At 42.6% G+C, this 21,658-nt stretch overlaps 3 protein-coding genes across 5 annotated transcripts; 2 read left to right on the forward strand and 1 right to left on the reverse strand.

The window, feature by feature from the left end:
* Positions 1–1,484: 1,484 nt before the first annotated feature.
* spdl1 (spindle apparatus coiled-coil protein 1) lies at positions 1,485–10,511 on the forward strand. Its single transcript, XM_036547899.1, has 12 exons — positions 1,485–1,552; positions 3,070–3,246; positions 3,614–3,790; positions 4,249–4,443; positions 4,897–5,046; positions 5,558–5,656; positions 5,752–5,862; positions 6,308–6,448; positions 6,803–6,906; positions 7,142–7,329; positions 7,415–7,703; positions 10,153–10,511. Exons 2-12 carry the CDS (start codon positions 3,079–3,081, stop codon positions 10,313–10,315), a joined length of 1,785 nt encoding a protein of 594 aa, XP_036403792.1. The 5' UTR covers positions 1,485–1,552; positions 3,070–3,078; the 3' UTR covers positions 10,316–10,511.
* Positions 10,512–11,026: 515 nt separating this feature from the next.
* Positions 11,027–17,384, forward strand: sil1 (SIL1 nucleotide exchange factor). 3 transcript variants are annotated; one of them, XM_036548144.1, is made up of 10 exons: positions 11,027–11,261; positions 11,378–11,513; positions 11,965–12,100; positions 12,278–12,386; positions 13,161–13,272; positions 13,384–13,572; positions 14,045–14,166; positions 14,949–15,045; positions 15,525–15,689; positions 15,971–17,384. In XM_036548144.1, the coding sequence occupies exons 2-10, from the start codon at positions 11,409–11,411 to the stop codon at positions 16,331–16,333; spliced, it is 1,398 nt and encodes a 465-aa protein (XP_036404037.1). In that variant the 5' UTR covers positions 11,027–11,261; positions 11,378–11,408; the 3' UTR covers positions 16,334–17,384. The 3 variants fall into 3 exon arrangements, with proteins under 3 accessions (XP_036404037.1, XP_036404036.1, XP_036404038.1); XM_036548143.1 differs by having other exon boundaries at positions 11,027–11,513; XM_036548145.1 differs by having other exon boundaries at positions 11,027–11,513; positions 12,278–12,365.
* Positions 17,143–19,795, reverse strand: si:ch211-195b11.3 (uncharacterized protein LOC100334344 homolog). The gene is made up of 4 exons (XM_036548146.1): positions 19,713–19,795; positions 18,586–18,626; positions 17,994–18,103; positions 17,143–17,217 (listed from the first exon to the last, which is right to left on the reverse strand). The coding sequence occupies exons 1-4, from the start codon at positions 19,759–19,761 to the stop codon at positions 17,163–17,165; spliced, it is 255 nt and encodes an 84-aa protein (XP_036404039.1). The 5' UTR covers positions 19,762–19,795; the 3' UTR covers positions 17,143–17,162.
* Between the last annotated feature and the right edge of the window lie 1,863 nt (positions 19,796–21,658).

Raw genomic sequence — 21,658 nt, forward strand, 5'->3', positions numbered from 1 at the left:
TATCAGGGATGGGATTTTTTACACATACTTGTACCCATTCTCCATACATTAAGTGACAAGATCAACCGGTTTAGTGAATATTTGTCACAGGCAGAATGAACCCCCGACCTCATGACACAGTAGATTGCCAGCTGTAATACACTTATCTAATGCATTTATGCAACTCTTTCTAGCTGACGATTATGAAAAAGGAAGAGCAAGGCAAACGGCAATCTAACTGTCAAACATATTTCTCAGGGGGCTGACACAATAAAGAGGAGGGTTTCCCCGCTGTTTCGGAACGTTCCTACTAGACTATGCCAGAAAGCGTCCTTTTCCTCAGTGTGCTGTTTGAATAAACATCGGAGCAAGTCATACAAGTTAGAGTATATAAATATATTACAAAGGACCTACCTTACTACTTTAACATACATACTATTTAAAATTATTTGATAATTATATATTATACTTATTTGAAATGTGATCCGACTGTATATGCGGGCAATACGATAAATAGGATTTTGCACCCTGCTCGCAAAAATCATAATGCTGAATGTCCTATATAACCCTGTTGCTGCGAAATATCAAACGCAGAGGCTACATATGTACAGCACTGTAGACGATTTCTCTTGTCTTTTTGATGTTTCGCGTGTATGAAAGGGGTGCCTTTACGGGCTTCAGCTTCCTCCTTCGCTATTTTGACGTACCCACGAAATCAAGAACACGTGAAAGGCTTGCTGTGTAACGCTCTTGCATTCACGGTACTGTAGGCTAAGCCTATACAAGATCAAAAAGCCGAATCTGCGGCCTCATTTGTTGGTCCTTTCGCAAACTGGTGTCTGCGTCTACACGTACATAACTCCTGTTTTACATATATTCACTAGTGTTCAGATAAAAAGGTTTTAGTATCAGCACTGATACAACAGCACAAGTTCTCGTGAATCTACTGTGCACATGCGTACGCGGTTTGGGGGTTAGGTGAAACGAAAGGATTAGCCCAGAAAACGCCATATTTAGGGGGGGAAATAAGGTAGTCAAATAAGTATCTCTGGGAAAATATATTGGTTATTTGAGCACAAACCAAATGCTCTCAAGTAGCCATCTAATCTCTAGACCACAACCCAATCAAAAATACCGATTCTATAACAAATGTGTCTGAAATAACGCCACAGGAAGCGTTTTTTTTTTTTTTTTGTCGTCAATACAATCCATGCCAGAGAAGGATTTAGAAAATACAGTGGTGTGATGTTGTTTTCTGGATTAAAATCAATTTCGTGTGAACAGTAAACAACGTTGCTCCACACAATGTAATTAAAGTAAACATTTAATATTTTTTTAAAAATCAGATAAAATTTTAAAGTTATATTATGTGTGTTCAGGCTGATTTATGAGGGGTTTGGTTGGAAGGAATACGGCTACAGCTTCATCATTGTGTAACCACGACCCTCCCACGCTAGATTTTAAAACCACTAGACTGATCTCGCGATATTTGCGTGCGTACTGGAGCTGAATTCAAATTGTGCTGGACTTGAACGGCTAGAAGAAAAGGAAACTAGGGGAACATCTCAAGAAGGTAATCATGAAAACCATCGGTTAAACGATGTTCAGTTATTTAATTATGAGAAAGCTGCAGAGTGGCCAAGGTGATTTCTGAGTCGCGAAAGTATCTTGTTAGTTGAGTTAGCTGTTAATAAAGCTAGCTCTGTCATTCTTAATTGAAGTTAGCGGCAGTGACACTTGCCTGAGTAAGCTAGCTAACATTAGGTAAATTATGTCTGGTTAGCTGTATTTTTAGACAACTTGCTAACGATAGTTAGCTAGCTTGATTCGTATTGGTCTACGTTTAGCAACGCGTCCCCAAATTCTGCATAAAAATTACAAAGCTACAGTAATCATCCAGCTATGCTAACTTAGAAAATTAACGTTAACCTAACCAAGACAGTATGAAAGAGTTGCCAAGTCGCTGGCTAGTCGCTAGACATTGTGAGCTTGATTTTATCACTGTTAACTTACTACATTTTAACACTCGATTTGCAAAGTGCCTCCGATAAGTAACGTTACGTTAGCTAGCTAGTCCAAACCCCTGGGTGTTATGAAAGGGTGTTGGTTGGCTACTCGTAACAGCATTGTTTCTCCTGTGTGCAAGTTTCCATGGAGAAATACCCTTTTCAAGACCGCCGATTCTTTGGGTTCATGCCATGCATTCATGAGGAGTAGTTTCACACGCCCCGGTCGTCATCCTCATCCGCAATGGAGTGAGCGTTAACGTTAACACTTACGCGTCGCAGGATTTCTGCCACATTCTGCAATACAACGAATAGGCATTTGCTGGAAGTTAACACCGAAACTCTTATAGTAATTAAAACGTATCGTCTTACATTCTATGTCAGATTGTACAGGTACAGACACCACGCATCGTTTAAAGTCAATTATTTGAAATGTAAAGCCAAATTCAAGTGAATGGCTTAACAAGCAGGTACGTATGTGCTGTAGCTACACAAATTAGCACATTAAAATGTCTACAGTCGAAACTTTAATTCTTTGCTGTTATGTTAAACGATCGCTAGGATGCAGAAGTATGCCACGGCCAGTCATTGAGCTGAAATGACGCATGACAAATTGTTAGTTACAACGTGACCATGCCGTTTACCCTAGGAAAAGCAAAGATGCAATCCCACTAACTTTTGTTTAACTGTTTTTCCCCACGAAAGATAAGATTGACATTCAGAATTGGGGGACAGGTGCTATGTTCAGGAAGCCATTAAATGTAGCTAGCACTGACTGGAAGAAAAGGTTTGACTTAAACATTTCACCGCACAGTTTTGCATGTTGGTGTGAGGAGTGAAGTGTGTTATGTCTTTATATAATCGTCCATGGAAATTTTTTTAAAAGAGGAGGATATAGAAATATGAACTTCTCACTCCCTTGCTGCCAGCACCAGTTTGCAGTCTCCTGCACCGGGAGGACTTCACATTTGCTTCAGTCCTTAATATAATTTAATTCCATATTAATGTAAATAAGACAATAAGACAACGTTCCGAGACAATGTAATGTAAATCAAAACAATGTAATTTTACCCCTCCGCTGCAGGGTGGTGAAATGTCTGGCACAGGGGACAGTGAGGTCCAGCAACTGCGGTGCAGGTTGAAGGAAGTGGAGGAGTCGCTACAGAAGGCGGCCCAGTATGGCCTTCAGCTGCTGGATGGCCAGCTGGACCTACAGAACCAGCTGGAGGAGCAGCGCATTGAGATGACAAATGCCATGGAGGTGAGCTGAGGAGTCCCGTTACACAGGCGCCACTAACATTCTCTGATTCGGTGGCTCTGTGAACTGAAAGCTTACAGACGCAAGGGCATTATTTGTGAGCTGTGGTAGATTGGTGAATCTGTGTAATTGATCTGTTTCTGGAAATTTTAAATGAATGCATCAAAAACCAAAAACAAAATAAAGGTGCTCTGGGATCAGGGTTGCCTGCCCCTGGGGAATATATAGAAAGATTTGAAGTAAGGTTATGAAAGGGCAGCAGTGTGATGTAGTGGTAAGGAGCACAACTCATAACCAAAAGGTTCTCAGGTTGATTCCTTGCCGGGGCAGTGCTTTTGGGCAAGGTACTTAATCCTGTGCACGGATGCAGGTCCTGGAGCAGGAGAAGTACTCTCTGCAGAGGGAAGTGGAGCTGAAGGGCCGCATGCTGGACAGCCTCCGCTCGGAGTTTGATGCTGTCAGAGGCCAGCAGAAGCTCCTCTGGGAGCAGCAGGAGACCCAGCTGGAGAGAAAACACGCTTTGGAGCTCTCCGAGTTCAAAAACAAGGTCAGGTCTTACCTTTATACAGCCCATATGAATGTTTTTTTTTTTTTTTTTTTTTTAATCAGTGAAAGGGTTTAGCTAAGTGTGCTTGGAACACGCATGATCATGCATTTGATTTTGACTATGTTAAGTCCTGACATTGAAACTTCACATTATTCATGTGAAGTTTCTAGGAAGAAAATGTCATTTGAGAAAGTGATTTGCACACTGATACCAGTATTATGAATAACATTGGTTGGTTTTCTAAGCCCTAAAGTCTAAGTTGTTGGAGTGGGTGAGACATTATATTAAGAATGTAGCAATAATGGTCTTTGTTCTTCAGTGCTCACCAGTCTGCATATGTAAATCATCATCATAATCAGAATCATCAGCTAAGTATTTTTAATACGCATGCAGACAAGCTGTATTGTTGTTCTAGCTACTGTCCAATGTGTGTGACACGTCTGTATGGCATTGTACAGGTGGAGAGGATGAAAACAGAGCTAGATGAAGCACAGCTTAATGAGAAACAACTGAGACACAAGCTGGAGCTGCAGAGCGAAGCCCTCAATGACAAGACGGAGGAGCTGCGTCTGCTAACGGAACGTGCTCACGAGACCATGTCCTCAGAGATGCTGGAGCTGCAGGTTGAGAAGGCAGAGCTGGAATCCGCCAAGGTGATAATCATAGCACAGACTTTGGGCATCTTCCTAGGGATGTTTACCAAGGGTCTGTCCTAGGCTTTGGAAATGTGATATCTGTTGGTTAGCTGGGGGTTGGCCACTCCAATTCATTTATACATTCTTAATTGAGTCCTTTATTTTAAGGGAAGTTGTATCAGTTGTCACTCCATGTTTCAGCCTATGGAACCCTCAGGACTTTAAACCTCCAGAACTATGAGTAGACAATCCTGCCTCGGGAGGATGTGTTAGTTCATGAATACAAATTTGTGTGTGTGTGGTGTGTATTTTACATCCTGCACATCTCTGGTTATTGCTATTTAAAGTGTTTGAAAATGAATGAGCATCGCAAGAAGTTTCTTATGCCATTTCGAAAGGCATGTTATACAGTCCAAGGAAGAGCTCTGTTCCCTGGGCAGGGCCGTTACTCTGCATGTCCTCTGGTTCTAGACAGCTTTGCAGCAGGAGCTCCAGGAGGCCCTCTACAAAGAACAGCAGCTGCAGCTGGCTAACACCAACCTCCAGCGCCAACTGGAGCACCTGAGGGAAGAGAAGGAGGAACGTGAAAAAGAGGCAGTGTCCTGCTTCAATGCCTTAGAGGTAAAGGAGAACCTGTATATTGAGCATGTCTTTTGTGTATGATGTGGCCAAAGGGTCATTGATTTTAATTCGTTTCTCACAATAACCCAGTAGAACAAACAGCAAAGACCTCTCATTTATTATTTATGGAAGGTTGCTTTAAACAAAGACATCCTAATTTGTCATTCCACAACTTCACAATACACAGGGCTACTTCCACTCAGTCCACAGTAACAATGTGGGATATCATATCTGCAACTGAGATGAGAAGGACCAGTACCAGCCCAGGCAAGGTATACATGGAGGTAGTATAAATACAACAAAACTCCCAGCCATGTGGAGGTTTAGCCAAATCCGGGAGTGTTGACTCTCCATCAGTGTTAGTCAGTGAGGGGGCACTATAATTTCTCACCTACTTCCTCTCTTCGCTGTTGAGAATGTAGTAATATTATCAGTGTAATCTGTCAGCATCTACTATGGTAATTTCTCCGTGAATATCAGTGAATTTGTGGTGTTTCCTTCTGTTGTACAGAAAGCCCGGGAAGCCAACCAGCTTCTCCAAGTCCAGCTGGATCAAATTATGCAGCAGGCACAGGATCCAAACAGTAAAGGCAACTCCTTGTTCTCTGAGGTATCTCCCCTTCAACAGGATAGCATCTTGTATGACAACCCAGTGGGTTCTAAATCTGTCAGTGTCGAGATCGACTGACCTCTGTTTCCATGCAGGTAGAGGACAGGCGAGCGGAGATGGAGAGGCAGCTGATCAGTATGAAGGTGCAGCATCAGTCTCTTCAGAAACAGCATGCCTTCTCCAAGCAGCAGCTGCACCGCATGAAGGTACACTGTCCTGTCCTTGGCTGTGTCTTGTAAGCAGTCCTCATGCAATTGGTCTTGATACACATCCCATCATATTGCTGTTTGTTTTGGTCATGAGTTGTTTTGTCTGTGAGAGTTTTGCATTTGTACTTTTTGAACCTTTATTTAAATATGTTCTGAGAGCTTCAATATTTACTTAAGCATAGTGTATAGCTGCGTTATAATGCAGTGGAGGTTCTTTAGATGTTAATCTCTCTGACCCGGCCTTCTCTGAGTTCAGGTTAAATTAGGCCTTTTACTGACTCACTAATTAAATATAGCAAACCTGTTCCTAGTGGTAGAAATAATAAAGACGACCAAGTAAAAGTGCATCAGTTGTGCAAGAGTTTTTTGGTTTACTGTAAGCCGGTTGGTCCAGGTCATGCTTCGATTGTTTCTCGGAAGGTGAGGTGTTGTCCAATTGCAGGTGCAGATCGCCACTCTGATGCAGCTGCAGGGCTCCAGGGCAGACCCACGGCAGCTGGAGCGCCTTCAGTCCATGCTGGTACAGAAGAACAGCGAGATCGAGGCGCTCATGATGAAGGTGCGACGCCTGGAGAAGGTTGAGGTATGCCCCATCTGCTTACTGACAGTTACACGTACGTGGTTGATTCCTTCCTTGAGCCATCCTTTTTTATGAATAGCACATATCTGTTCCAGCAAAGCATCTGATTTTATGGGCACATCTGAAGCATATATGGACTATGAGCAGTAGTAAACCTCTTATGTTGTCCCTCTGCCACCACTACTGTTGTTGCATTTCCTGGACAAAAGCAAATGCTACACACATTTCCAGAGACTGTAAAATCAGTGAAGTTCAGATTGTGACATGTGGAGGGAAATGCTTTTAATATTGCAAGATGGTTGATGGGAGGAAATAAAACTTTGATGACTGAACTGTTCACTGTAATGTCTTCTTTAGATGACAGTGAAAGCACAGCCATCCTGTGCACCGTCGGGGGAAACTGAAAGCAACGATGGGACCTACTACACTGACCTTCTTAAAATGCAGCTTTCAAACTCTGTGTAAGTTCAGCTGTGTTTCCCAAGGGTTCCTTTAAACATTATGTGCCAGAACCCCAAACACATTTGTTAAGGCAGCAGGGATATTAGGCATAGTGGTGCATCATCAGTTGTTGACTTAAATTCGTGGGTATTAGAGTGTGAGCGAGCGTGTACTGAGTGACTAAATATGTTTGTGGTAGCCGCGGTTAATGAGCTGTATTGAGTTGTACGGTACATGCCTTGTGTGTGTGCACAGGAAGGATGCAGAGCGGCTGGGGGATGAGCTGTCCCTTCAGAGGATAAAGGCCCTGTCGGAGAGTCAGAGAGTGCTGGAGCTGGAGAGGAAGCTCTTCAGCGCAGAGCGAGCCCTCAAGCTGAGTCAGAGTGACAACATCAAGCTGCAGGTCAAACTGGATGAGCTTCGTTTGAAATACGAGCCCAATGGTAACGATCCATTCTTATTCCTACAGTCCGTTAGTTGTCAATCATCATCCTGTCACGTAATAAGGAAATGTGTGTGTTGTGTCAGAGGTAAATAAAGGTCGCGTGCAGAAGCGCAGGCGTGAGAAGCTTCTAGTGGATGTCCCTCCTGAAGGCCCGGAGCCAAAGGAGGAAGACACCAGAGCCGTGGAAGTGGACCCTGCCGTAAGTGTCAAAGAGGAGCCTGAAGAGGACCCCCGCCTCTGCACGGTGGCAAGGCTGCCCGTGGCGCCCTTGCAGCCCGCCCAGGTTCCAGAGCCCAACCCCCAAATGCCCCGAGACAGCAAGTGCGTCCGCATTTGTGAGGAGCCCCCCATCACCATCCCAAATCCCCCCAGGTCAGTGGCCTCTTCTTCCTGCGGACCCCTCTCTCTCTTCCTCCGCTGTGTCCACTATGCCTTCTTTGTCTTCTTCCTCTTCCTGGGCTTTGTGCGGACCATCACCCCTCGTCTGCCCCTGCCCAGCCTGGCTCTGCCGTTCAGGAAGTCCATTGCAGGAAAGAACTTGCACTGATTTTCCCTCTAATACCCTGTTTAGAGGACATCCTCTGTAGCCTTACACTACAACCGCAGAGGGATCTCAAGGGACCGTTTAAGGGCAGTTTAAATCAATGATGCATGTAGTAGAAATCTAACATGTAGTGTTGTTTTATCATAGCACTTTTGTTTTGAAATGGTTTTGACATCAGCCCCATACTGTCTGTAGATGAAGAGCATATTTGCTTTCTGGGTCTGAATATCACAAAGATCATGTAGCACTTCAACTACAACTACAAACAGTTGTAAATTACTGATCTTAACCTCAAGTTCTTCAGAAGACAAGAGCTTGAAATTTTATGTGTCACCAGCTACAATGCTTCCAACTCCATTCAGAAGCATTTGCTTTGATTGTCAGTCACTGTCACAATGAATAACTGTGTAGCTTAAAAGGTATATAATGTGGATGCACTTTAAATGAATTAATCTGATAGGACAAAGCCTTCCAAATATGACTGAAGTAGAGGCTCACAAATGAAAAAGTTTGTGATTTGTTCACTTTCTTTTTAACAACATTATTACATAATTACCATCATTGTTTGGTGGCACAATAAATGCTCTCATCTTATCAGCTGGAGACAGGCAGCATCCTGGTGTTTTTCAGTGTGTAATCTCTTTGTACCAGCATAGCCCAGTTCAGGTTTCAAGGAGTTATACTTTATTTAGATTTAAGATCTGATGGTTTTTTTTTTACCACTCTCTGACTTTATGATTGCCCGTACAGAAAAAGGCTTTTATATCAATCTCCCAGTAATGGCTTTGGCCCTTCAGGAAGTTTTCATTAGTTAGCCGCTACTTCAGTCTGTGTTGTCCTGTTGAATGCTTTGCCTTTTGTTTTTCGAACAAAAAGAGGAGGTGAAATGACACACCTCTGTTCCAAATACAATGCAAACGTCACTAATATTCCTCTGGAAAGTAAATGGAAAGTTAACGCAATGGTTGGATATGTTTAGAATTTTAAAAATATTCCAGTTAATGATGGAATATTGGAGGATATGTAAATGGCCTTTGAGAGAAAATGCCTTACAACACCCACGTGCCATTTTTTTCTACATAGAGTTTCTAATTTTTGGTCATTTACCACAGAGCATTTTACTGTTTGAGCATGCTGAGCATTTGTTTTCATCTGGTAGAAGAAAGACTGTGGCAAGGAAACAGGCCCAGGATTACAGGAAAGTGTTTCAAAGAGCTTCAAGAAAGTGATGCAGGATGGTTTAGACGTGGTGATGAATTGTGTTTCAGGAGATTCAGACTGAGACTGGGAAAACGTGGGTGGACTTCTAGGGGGAGAAAGCTAAGGAGACATTAAAGCAGCTAGTAAACTGAAGGCAGTTCAACAAGGCCGTTGTTTGAACATAAAAGTTAAATATGCAGCCAGTAACAAGTTCGTAGTGCCAGGTGCTAATTTATTGCACATGTGAACAGTCTTCTTGGATAATATCCACATGTTTGTCACTTAATAAGCTATTGGGTACTATTGATATGCTTACTGCAAATTCAAATACAACTTTGGCATTTTAAGTCCTGATGGTGAAGTGGTTCAGACTGGAAAAAAGACAGAGGATAAGCATAGATGTTTAGTTTATGCACCTGGTTTTGTCCGAATTCTCACAGGGTAAGTGTGAGTGTGAGACCCACACATATCTGAAGATATACATCAACATATTTTTGAAACCTGTTCACCTCATGCTTTCTGTTTTTACTGTGTAAAATGTTTTCGGTTTTGTTGATCTAATAATTCTCTGTAATAGATTTGACCATTCATTTACTAGATAATTGTGGTAGGGTGTCTTAGAGTTTTTAATGTGTATAATGACGATCAACTGTAGATTTAAATATTTTTTTTAATTTAGATTCATTTAAAACACTGAAATGTGAAGAACTGGCATTAAAATAAAAATTCCCGTATGCCTTACTGCAGTAGTAATGACAGTAAATTGAATTTCTGTCTTTGAGTTGAGAAATATTGATAAATCACACTGCATAATCATTTTCCAGTGTGGTTTTATTCTGCAACGTTTGCAATTGAATGTAATGCACTGTATCCTGAGAATTTTTTTTTACCATATTTTTAACAACACTATGAAATTATTCCTACATATAAGATGACATAATATGAAATAGTCATACAATGTTTTACATCTAAGTGATTTACTTTGTATGTGCACACGGAATGATGTATGTCAAAGGTCAGTGTGAACCTAGTGGCGTCCCTATAAATCTGAACACAAATTGGATGGTTTGCCTGTAGGTCTCCCCCAGTTGACTGCAAAATCAAGACAGAGGAGGGAGAGGTGGAGATAACTGTGGGAGACGAGAACAGGAGAGCCACGCGGAAAAAGCACCCAATATCCCATGAGGTCATCCATGTGGCCTCTGAGCGCACCATGGAGAACCAGTGCGCTCAGCAATAGTGCCATGTGTTCAACAGCTCCTCAATGCACATCTCTACCAGGGAACCACCAGCGTTGCACAGCCTTGGGGTCGAGCTGTTTTGTGCAGTCTGTTTTATTGTTCTAAATAAAATTACTTCCCATATTATTGTATGTTTATTGTACATTGTCTGAAACTGATGAATGTGTAATTGATTAAATATATCAACTTATTTGTGTTAGCAGCAACTCACTTTTGAGCGTTTTGTTTGTCCAGAAACAAATAAAGAAATGAAACTGTCACAGCTACTCATTTTAATAATCCTGTATTCCTTGCAAACACACAATGATGATTTCTGTGATGTAACTGATCACAAAACTTGACATAGCCTATATCGGTGTTACATATGCAGATATGCTATATAAAAAAATATGCATATCTTTCAAACGCTTGTTCTGTAATAAGAAAAATGTCTCTTAATATTTTCCGGTTTGGCATAACTATTTTCCAATACTACGACACAACTCATTCCCGCCACGCACCCATGCTCACTCTTTACGTGAAAATACATAGCCGAGCACATTATTAGCGTCACTTCCGGTTGAGTCGCGGGGAGAAAGACGGGTAGGCTCTAAACCAATGCGATCGCCTGTCGCAACACAAGCGCTTTGGAGCCGTACACTTTTCCGAAGCTGATTGGTTTGTTCATCTGACGACGTGGTTGGATTTGAGGAACGCTTGCTTGTGTACAAGTGTTCATGCCGGAATAAGAGGAGTGCGATCGCTTTTCTATGAGTACCGTGGAGGGAATTGGTTGACGGCTCACGTTAATGCACGTGTTTGTTCGAGTGTCATATGACGACCAGGGGCTTTTTTTGTCAGAGAAACAGTCTTTAAATGGGATTTCGAGTCAAGACATAGTTTACGAGATACCCACCTGAATAAGCTAACTAATTGCTTAGAGGGGCAGAATTCTCTGTAAAAAAGGTGAGAAGCTTGACATCTGAAGCGGTGATACGGATAGTGCTGAATGACAGGCACGGAAATTCAGTTTAAAGACACTGGACTGTAAACACGGTACATATTTTATTTTCGATACGCAGAGTGGAAGTCCATAAAGTGTCCATCTGCAGCATGACTGTTGGATGCCGAGCACCGTCCAGTGACAGCAGGGGGCTGAGGTTGGCACTGTGTCTTTGGATGCTGAGTTTTCATTTCGTCTATGCCAACAATGAAAAAGTGAGTAAATTATGTTCTCTGTTTTTATAATGAAAATTAGCTGCGAATTGCTGGTAGTTTGCCAGTGTTGAGGTTTTATTCTGGTTTAGTTTAAACCCTCTCAAAAAGCACTTAGCTAAGGTGGTTACATGGGGGCAGGACAGAAAGCATTAGTTGGATGTGTAGTTGGAAGCATTCAAGGATACGCTTTGTTATTGCAGGTTTAATCACTTTTGCGAGTTTGATTTTGATATGCTGTACAGACTTTTCCCAAAGTCTTGCAAATATCTTGATATCATTTTAAGCTTCAAGCAGATACACTTAAAAGGTGGCTCTACAGTACAGATTTTTGTGCTGACAATGGCCCAAGATAATCCTGAATAGATAAATAATCGATAAATCATATTTTACTTTGTATGCATCTTTCACTCTAACATTTCTTTGCTGTGTATTCTTTTGTCATTCTCCCCAGACTTTCTCAGCCCTGACTGTGGTGGAGGGCTCTGAGCCTAACGAGGGGGATGGGGAGGCCCATGTAGATGACGAAGTGGACCCTGAAGATCTAGAAGTATTCCAACCCACAAACCAGTGGCAGACACTCAGGCCAGGTGCATCATGAGCTCCCTCATTGCCCCTAAACAGCCATCATTCACTGTGCTAGCCTCTTTTTGCCTTTACTCTACAGATATGTTGTCATAGCTAGCATGCAGTGAAAGTGTCATGGCAGTACGCTACAGAGAGTTGTGCTGTGTGTCTGTTTGACAATATGGTACCCGTGTCCACAGGCCAGGCAGTACCTGCAGGCTCCCACGTGAGGCTGAACCTTCAGACAGGACAGAGGGAGGTTAAACTGGGTGAAGAAGGAACACTCAGGTACTGGAGTGATGGCAAGAGGTATGCAAGAGGTTGCAGGTTTTATTTTGACTGTAGGGTGGTCAGGTGGCTTGTGTGTCAATACTTAATCTGAACTGCCTCAGTGAATATCCAGTTGTGTAAAGGAATACTGACAATGAATTTCTGATGTAACGAAATCTCTACGTTAAAACACTTATAACTGATTCTTTCATGTACCTTTGCCCTGTTTAGCCAACTTACAAAGCACAAAAATATAGGCAGGTGTGCTTTTTAACCCTGACATGTGCTGCTTTTGCTTTTAAATTTGTCAAATACTATATTCTGTCATCTGTACAACTCTGGTCTTTGCTCTGGAAGAAAAATTTGTGTACAAAAGTTCATGGTTGTTCTAGGTTCTCATAGCGCTACATTGCAGTGAATTAAGTAGCCCTGTGTTTAATTTAGCTTTCATGAACATGAAACTGAACATGCATGCAGAATGATGCAGTATCCCAGAAACACCAGTGTGAGTCCAGAATTATTGGCAGGTGGGTCGAAATGCATGAAAATATCTTAATTTGTACTGAAATATATTAAAATGGTGGCTAAGTGATTGCCCTACTTGGCCTTATATCAGGGTCGAAGATATCTTTTGCGTCAATGTAATTGACTGCCCTTGAAAAATGACTCCACTATGACTAATCATATAACCACAGCGAATAGATATAACTATCTTTGTTGATAGTATTCACACAAAAATGTGACATTTGCTCTTAGTAGTAATGTATTACTCTTTACGTGACATTGGTTGGGCTTGTTTGTTTGGTGAAACAGGCAGGGCATGGTGAATACACAGGCCACATCGTTCACTGCTCAGGAGCTGAAGAAGGCCCTGAAGAAGTTCAAGGAGGAAGGAGTGGAGCCCTCAGACAAGGACCAAGAGAAGGTATGTCTTGGGTAATGGCCTGGTCATCCTCAGCCACAGCGATTCCTTTTCAATCCCATTGGTTCCTGCCAGGGATCTGTGACATCCTTTGTAACAAGTTTTTATGTTCAGAGGGAGGCGGAGTTGAGGGCACAGTACCGCCCAATAGAGGAGCTGAAGAAGGACATGGCACAGCTGGATATGCTAGTGGAGACAGACTTCCAGGTGATGACCAGATTGATCGCCAAGTTCAACCACTCCAGCGCCACAGTGGAGGAGAGGGTTGCTGCTTTACTTGATCTGGAATACCTTGTGCACCAGGTGAGGACCAGCTATCATCAGGAATAAGGCTCTTTGTATTTCAGTGGGTCCACATGTACCGTGTAAAATCGTAAGCTAACTGATCTGGCAAGACAGTGTAGTCTCAGAGTGACCTACACGTGTTTCTTATAGCACACAGCTCTGTGTGCTCATGGCAGTGCTAGGCAGACATGGCAGAAATAGCCGAGGTGATTTCAGTGCAAACAGATTTTCGAGGAAATGGTGGGAACTGTTTCATCCTTCAACACAACACCTAAAAAGATCTGTCAGGCTTACTTGTTTGCTGGACTGCTCCAATCACCCAGTTGTTCAGTTATTTCTTAGAATATAACATATGACAGTTTAAATTTCTTCATAGCAATTCTTACTGGTTACCGAAAGACGTCTGTAGAATAAAATGAATATTTTTCTATTTTTCCCTTTTATTTGTGCTAATAATTTAACCAACTTTGCCATTGATATTTACTGCTAGGTGGACAATGCGCAGGACCTGGTGTCTATGGGAGGACTCAAACTGGTTATCGATACTTTGAACAGCACAGACCCACGTCTGCAGGAGAGTGCTGCGTTTGTCTTGGGTTCTGCTGTCTCCAGGTGAGATTCTGCAGATGGTATCTGTACCAATACATGGCTGTTAGGTGGTCAGTTAAGTATGTAAAACCAATAATGTATTTCTTCCCCACTGTGAGTTTCAGTCATACTGGGATTTAAAACTTGTATAACGTGTACATAACAGTATGACATCTAAGATAGTTAACAAGCGCATAACTTCTGACCTTCTGAACATGTAAGTATTTCAGCACCTTAATTGAATTAGGCCTAATTATTTTTGTATCCAATAGTCTCTGAAACCATTGAAGTAGAGAGTGTGTATGCGAAAACGTATTACTGTTGTGTGCTTCGGTTTCAGAATTTTTGCACTGGTGCTCAATCAGTGGTTCAGTGTCTAATCAGCACCTGTTTCTGTTGTTTATGTTGTTCCTGAAATATGCAGCAAAAAAGCATATTATGGTGAAGACCTAATGACATAGCTGAGTCAAAACTCAAGCAAAACTTAAGCAAGACATGTTTATCATTTTTTTACCACTGTATTTGTGTACCATTGTATATGAGCTTTATTTTTCTTCCATATTTTTGAATGTAAACAGTTCCATGCATTTGACACCGTACAGTCACACGCGTACTGTTTTGTCTGTTACTCCAGAAGATTCAATATTAAAGTACAGTATACCGGTAATTTGTTGAAGAGATCACTCTCTATGTTGGGTTTCTACAGTTTTCATTCCCAGCTAAACTGAGATATTCTCAAAATGGTTCAGTAATAGAGAGATTACAATGCAGCAGATGAGTAATGCTCTCCTGTCCTCTCCCCTCAGTAACCCACGGGTGCAGGTGGAGGCAGTGGAGGGTGGTGCCCTGCAGAAACTGCTGACCCTGCTGGCCACGGAGAGGCCCATGAGCGTTAAGAAGAAGGTACAGACCCTCTCGCCTCTGCCAGCAGTCCCTGCCACTGTGATTGCTCTGCATAAACATGTAAATCATTTTCCAGTGCAACAGGAAATACACATGCCACGGAAGGTTCCAACTTGTTCATCTTATATAGCATAAACTGAGATCCCAACACCTTTAGGTTGGGAGCTGCCATGCAAAAAACCTTTGGTATCCAAACTATTGTGCTGCTCATTTTATTTCTTTTCGCAGCGTCACACCTTTGAAATTTGTTGGTAACTTTAATAATCTGTAAAATGGTTTTATTTTGTTTTGCCAGATGGGAATTTCAGTGTTAGTGTTCTGTACAGCTAAAGAAATGAAACAAGGACAGACACGTGGAGTCAAAAAACCTCCGGCTGTCTTTAAGTAACACAGCAATAACAGAAGAAGTGTGAGCTCGGCTGAAAGTGCTGGTGTGATAGAGGTTTGTTTACCCTTGTGGGCTCTGTGCTTTTGTTCAGCTGCTGTTTGCCGTGGGCTCCCTGCTGCGTCACTTCCCCTTCGCCCAGGGCCACTTCCTGAAGCTGGGTGGCGTGCAGGTGCTGGGGGATCTGTTCCGAGCGGCGGGGGGCGGGCCGCTGCGTGTGAGAGTTGTCACCCTGCTTTATGACATGATCATTGAGAAGGTGCGCTCTTCGCAAATAACTAGAGTGTGAGCGGGAGGAGTGAAAGCCATTTTTGGGTGCAATCAGCTACTGCTATCAAACACAATCATTTTTGATACCATTTACCTTCATATCTTAGTGGTAGTAGTGCTTGTATTGCTGTTAGTGTTAACATTAGTATTGGTATTATCTCTGTGTCTCAGAGATGCCCTTAACCATGATGATTTTCATGCATTCCTCTGCCATATATTTACCCTGAAGGCTAGTTAGGTGATGGTCTCCACTGTTCTCCCCTATCTCAGGAGCTGATTTCTCAGGCTGGCTTGGACCCCATCCCGGACGCCTCCCACCAGGAACGGCTGCGTCAGTACGCCCAGATCTCCCTGCTGCCCCTGCTGGCGGAACAGGGCTGGTGCGGCCTGGTGCCCGAGCTGCTGGCCTCTCCGGAGCACGACTGGCGGGAGAAGGCGCTGCGCACCCTGCTGGCCATGATGCCCAACTGCCAGGCCGTGTACCGGCAGGACCAGGCCCTGACCCACTCGCTCAGCGCCCTGCAGCAGCAGTACCAGGAGCTGGCGCTCAGCGAGCGGGGCCTGGGGGAGGACGACGGCTACTTCGGGGAGATCCTGGGTCTGCTGGACACAGTGCTGCTGAAAGTGCGGTAGGGGTGGGGCTGCGAGTTGGGCATGTGTGCCAGCAAAGGACAATAAAGACTACAATGCCGAAAACAGGTTTGTGTGCCTGTCCCTGGGCTCTGTGCTGGAAAATGACTCCTTAGATGTCCCGCCTCCGATACCTGTCGCTCGGCACCTGTGTGGCTGCATCATCGCTAAAGGGGACAAGCCAGCATGACCTCTGACTTATCCATCAGATGTTCTCGTCCCAGCTGCAAAGTACTATTTATTTCAAAAAGTGCTGTTGTACGCTCAGATGGGCATAATTCTGTGATTGGTAAGAGACCGCTACAATATAATTTAAGGGCTGCTTCTGCTATTTATGAGTGAATCACCAATGTCATGTCACAAATGTAATATTGTCTAAAAGTGTGAGAAAGGTTATGATCGGTCAGATATGATATGATGAGGTGCTTAGAAAAGAAAAACTAAGAAGTGCTCTTGATAAAGCAAACCCAGTTGTGGCTTAATTGTAGTTCTGAATGTATTATTGTCTATTTTAATGGGTCCCCGGCCCCATTCAGGGGACAAGCTGTTTTGTGAGTTATTGACAAGACACTTTCCACCAGTCATTTGACCCCCTTTGTTGTCATCAGTGGTGCAGCTCATTGTAAGGAACAATCAAAACTGTTGACCTGTACACTGCAACCTGCGTGGCACCTTTATGGACCCCGGGCATATTAAAGAGGGAGGATGCACACAGCATTGGATGCTGAATTACTTTATTGCTTCGGTCTACTGATTGTCTTTGAGGCTACTGTCCTTCTTGGCTCTTCCTTATGGACTCCTCAGAATAGAGGGGGGTGCAGGATGGGCTGGCTTACATAGCCTCACACTCCCCACTGTGCTTGACGAGGACCTTGGTGTCTCTGCTCCTGTGGAAGAAACATACCTTGGTGTGAGAGGCATTCAAAATGTCTCCTCTAAGACAAGAAGGGTGTATAAAATGTGCAGAGAAAATGAGCACCTTTTGAATCAACCCCTTGTTTTAAAGCCACCTAAAAACTAACTCAGTTTGAGCATCAATAAAGTGAATACAGAATTTCTTGTCTCAGGCTCTGTGTCTTTATTGGAATTTAGTAAAGTAAATTAGGGTTTGAACCTTCTGGGCATGGTTCATGTAGCAGATTTGTCCTGGACATGGGGGAGGTAACTGAATTAAACAGTGGAGTGTATATGAAAATATTGTATTTTCTACATCTCAAATTGTCACAACCGTTTCCTATTGGTTTGATTGCATTAAGTATTGATCAGGCATGCATACCAGCTGCCTTTGTATGACTTCATTTGTTTGCACAGTAAACAGGTGGAGCACTTCTTTGTGTAGCTCTATCACACCAACATTGAGGGTTTGTATCACCCATTCAAGGTGACCACCTGTTTCCTCATCCAGGGCTCTCACACTGACAGTTAAACATTACCTCATTATTGCCTAATAAACACTTCTCTGTCAGGTTTTCATGTCCAAAGAGCCAGTTAGGCATAATAAAAAACAGCATACCTCTGTATGTTATATTTCTCTGTGGAAACAAATATTATTTTATCAATATTGGTTCCCCTCTTGAACTCTGCATTTTTGTACCTGGAGGTAGGGTGGTCTGTTTTCAAAGGGACGCTTTTTTGGTATCCTTGCACATCTGTCTTAACTTACTTGTTCTGCTGACAGAGTACACACTCTGTGGAGTAAGTAACGCCATCATCCCCACATACAGGATCATACTGGCGGGAACACATGCCATCTTCATACTTCTCACACCAGGGCTGATGGGGAAGGGAGAGAGAGCGTTCCCTATTGGAGCTGGGTATCTGTAATGTGCTCAGCAAATGGCTGTGTCCAGAGTGACGTACCTTTATTTTATTTATTTATTTTTTAATGAATGATCCAGCTACAAGGCTAGATACCACCTGCACCTATTTGGGTTAAGTGCAGAAATCAGATTGAACATCACAGCACCATCCTCGTGGGATATTACTATCTACATGATAAACATTTCTATGTTATGCAGTATAATGATTGTTTTTAAAGTTAATACACTAAGCAGAATACACATTACCTGGGATCTCAGGTGCTAGAACGCATAGATTGCCAACATCTTTCACAGATTGTATCAATTATTTGTCTGTTTCTTGTTAAATCTTTGTAAAATTTGTCAGCTGCAAATGCAAAGAAAATGCTTTTGTTTTGTTAAACATTTACTCTCCGCTGACTCATACTATTACAGCTGGCTTATGCAGTGTCTCACCTCTCTTGGCTGTGGTGGTCTTTCTTCAGCCTGTGATAACACTGAAAGAAAGAGATGCTGTGAGCAAGTTTGTTCTTTTCCTTTATATTTGAAGGTGGTCAGTAAAGAGATCTCATGTTTCGGTCATACTTCAGTCTGTCACAGTTGCCGTGGAGGAATTACAAGAAACTCTACTTCACTGTGCGCCTCTCCTTTTCTGAGCAAGTTAGGGCCGACATTTCTCTTCCTGTTTGAGCTCAGGGAAAAACTAGCTTTCTCTGACATATCCTCCCAATGAGGACATGTGTGTTGTCTTAGAAAGTATGGCAAATGTCTCCTGTTTCCACTCTTGCGGGCTCTATTGTAAACCACTTTTCACTCCAAAGAAGCTATGCTCTCTTCTTTTCAGCAGTAGCGTATTGTATAAAGCAAACAGATGGCGTTGAAGGACAAGATACCCCCAGCTGAGTATGGCCAGCTTCCTCCATCTCTTACTTAGCAGGCCTGCTTGTCTGTGGAACGTGGGCCAAATGGCCTCTACCACACAGTCCCCATTCCCACCAGTGTCCTGTGACAGTGGAAACCATGGTTTCATTACAATGGCCTAGCACGTCCCACACCATCACAAAGCAGGTTCACAGAAGGCTTGAGAACAGTCTAGACAGAAATGCCTACGGTAAACAAAGGTTGCCCCCTGATATGCCTTTGTTGATGCTATCTTTCAGACCAGCTCTTGTGTAGCTTTTTGAGAAACAAAAATTAAACGGACAAACGGCCTCAGTGATAGAAGTGTAACAATGACTTGAACTCACATGAGGGATTTGCCTTGCATCTTGCAAATATTCACTTCTCTTTGCCTTGACAACACACAATTTCTTATGTAAAGCTTTAGGGAGCAGTGACTGCAAGGATGCTTCCCATGAATTCAACATGCCCGAAAAGTCAGCAAAGCAATAAAAGTTTCACAGTTCATACTACAATGTAAATACTTCATAAATGCCAATAAATAACAACAAATTAAGTAATTTTTTTTAATTCTGTCACAGCACTGAGAATGGCAAAATGTCCAAAGATACCAGCTGTGGGGAATAAGTCATGCCACACTAAGAGGTAGCATGGTGTGCTTGAGTTAGCATGCTAGTACTCACCTGACACAAAGAGCAGCGCAAAGGTACCGACCAGGATTGTGAGCTTCATGATGCCTCTGAAGTGGTGCTACTGAGTGCTTGTGACTGCAGATATTAGCCTCTGTTCCTCTCCCTGACCCCACCTTCCTTTTTATATGGAGCTAGTCCTAACTGTTACCCTCCACCCCCTCTTCCCCCCTCCCCTGCTCTCTCTATCTCTCCACCCTTTGAGTACACCATGAGCCTCTGATTGATATTGCCTTCAAGGATTCCCTCACTGTATGAACACTGTGTGTGGCGGTAGACGAGTGTTAGAAGTCTGTGCCAGAAGGTGGTAACCATACTGTGTGTACCCTACTCCAAGCCTCAAAAGATTATGCTGCAGAGAGGAAAAGAATGGTATACCATGTCCTGTACAAACACTGAATCATTTTTTTTGTTCTAGTTCTTTTATGTCCTGATTTGTTTACACACTCACAAAAAAAAACAACACATATTTCAAGACATTGAAAAAGTGACTGGATAATGTCACCTCCCAGTGTACAGGGCGGGGTTACCTACAAGAGGCCGGTTTCATGACCCATCCATATTTGTCGAGCAACAGCAGAGGACATGTGTCCAGAGCATAGACATTCGTTATGATGACGCAGACTAATCACGCTCTCAGGAAAGTGCATGGCCCCTCCACCACTTCCGTTATCCTCTCTGGTCTAGAGTTGTGCTGTTCCTAGGTTTACACTAAGTATACAGTTCACCTGAATGACCACAGGGTGGAGACACAAACTCACAGGAGTACTCAGCTGCAGGTTTAAGCTGATCCTCCAGTCAATTGAGGCTGGTAAAATATTTCACCTGAACAAATAACACACCCTTTTCCCTTCATAAGCATACGTATCCAGCATCCGGTATTCCATAATGACAAATTGGAAAATGAATTTACCATGTTTCAACCAATTTATCAACCTTAAAGGGCACTTACCGTGGCTTTCTGAAGAATATAAAGCTGCACGAAAGATTTGATTGACCCAGTGAGTACAAAGCAGAAGTCTTTTAAATAAGTGTTTAACAAATGGTTATAATACAAATACTTTGTGAACACAAATTCTTATTGTATCCATACAGAAAACTTAAAAGTAGTATCAGGCTTTAATGTGATATTGTATATATGTATTTATGGTAAAAAGTGATGATATGATAAGTAATGATAGACCTTTGGCACCATCTAGAAAGGTACAATCTGTATTCTGGAAAAGAGTCAACAGACTGCAGAGATATCTCACTGTATATCCAAAGCTCATCAATAGTCACATAGAATGCCTGGGATTGTTGAGTTATACTGTAGCATCATTTTTCTTTAGCGACGTGTGACTGACCAAAGGCTAAGAATGAATGAACCAAAGCAGAGTAATGTGCAGAGCAGAGGTCCCATTTTTCATGAATGAGTAAGATTCAGTGTTTACAGTATTAATTCTTTTCACAGATCAGAAATACAGTACATGGAATGTATATACACCTGCACACATTAAAGGTTTCCTTGAAAATGGCCACATGATGCTGCTTGGGCAAGATCATTTTCGTTCGCACACCAAAATGAAACACATTGGAAGAAGAGGGAGAGCAATCAATGCATCTCATTGTAATTCTGAATATGATGATGACAGTTAGTAACAGGCCATTATGGGAGATTTTCAAAGCATAGATTTCACGAGGCAACGTGACATGTTTAGGCCCACATGCAGCGTTTTCATGCACATAGACCAATCCTTCCATTCGAAGCTATAATTATACGCAGGAAGCAGCCATTTATTTATTCATGTTATGTCAGTAGAAAATAACAAAGAATAAGCCCATTATGTTGTCAGAGGATGTGCCCCCACTGCACAGCTCTTCACGTAAATGACAGGAAGAGGTAAGATAATGAGAGAGTTGATTCTAAAATGATGGGAGAAAGTTAAACTTAGCTTGCA

This window comes from Megalops cyprinoides, chromosome 16 (assembly GCF_013368585.1).
Source record: "Megalops cyprinoides isolate fMegCyp1 chromosome 16, fMegCyp1.pri, whole genome shotgun sequence".
NCBI classification, from domain to species: Eukaryota; Metazoa; Chordata; class Actinopteri; order Elopiformes; family Megalopidae; genus Megalops; species Megalops cyprinoides.

Bases quoted from the DNA above. Each gene is read 5' to 3' on its own strand.
- si:ch211-195b11.3 (XM_036548146.1), bottom strand. From the start codon at position 19,761: ATGAAGCTCACAATCCTGGTCGGTACCTTTGCGCTGCTCTTTGTGTCA. The intron at 18,104-18,585 runs GTGAGACACTGC...CTTCCCCATCAG, and splicing joins GACCACCACAGCCAAGAGAG to CCCTGGTGTGAGAAGTATGA. The intron at 17,218-17,993 runs GTAAGTTAAGAC...TTTCTTCCACAG, and splicing joins GTACTCTGTCAGCAGAACAA to GAGCAGAGACACCAAGGTCC.
- sil1 (XM_036548143.1), top strand. From the start codon at position 11,409: ATGACTGTTGGATGCCGAGCACCGTCCAGTGACAGCAGGGGGCTGAGG. The intron at 12,387-13,160 runs GTATGCAAGAGG...TTGGTGAAACAG, and splicing joins TACTGGAGTGATGGCAAGAG to GCAGGGCATGGTGAATACAC. The intron at 13,273-13,383 runs GTATGTCTTGGG...TTTTATGTTCAG, and splicing joins CAGACAAGGACCAAGAGAAG to AGGGAGGCGGAGTTGAGGGC.
- spdl1 (XM_036547899.1), top strand. From the start codon at position 3,079: ATGTCTGGCACAGGGGACAGTGAGGTCCAGCAACTGCGGTGCAGGTTG. The intron at 6,907-7,141 runs GTAAGTTCAGCT...GTGTGTGCACAG, and splicing joins ATGCAGCTTTCAAACTCTGT to GAAGGATGCAGAGCGGCTGG. The intron at 7,704-10,152 runs GTCAGTGGCCTC...GTTTGCCTGTAG, and splicing joins ACCATCCCAAATCCCCCCAG to GTCTCCCCCAGTTGACTGCA.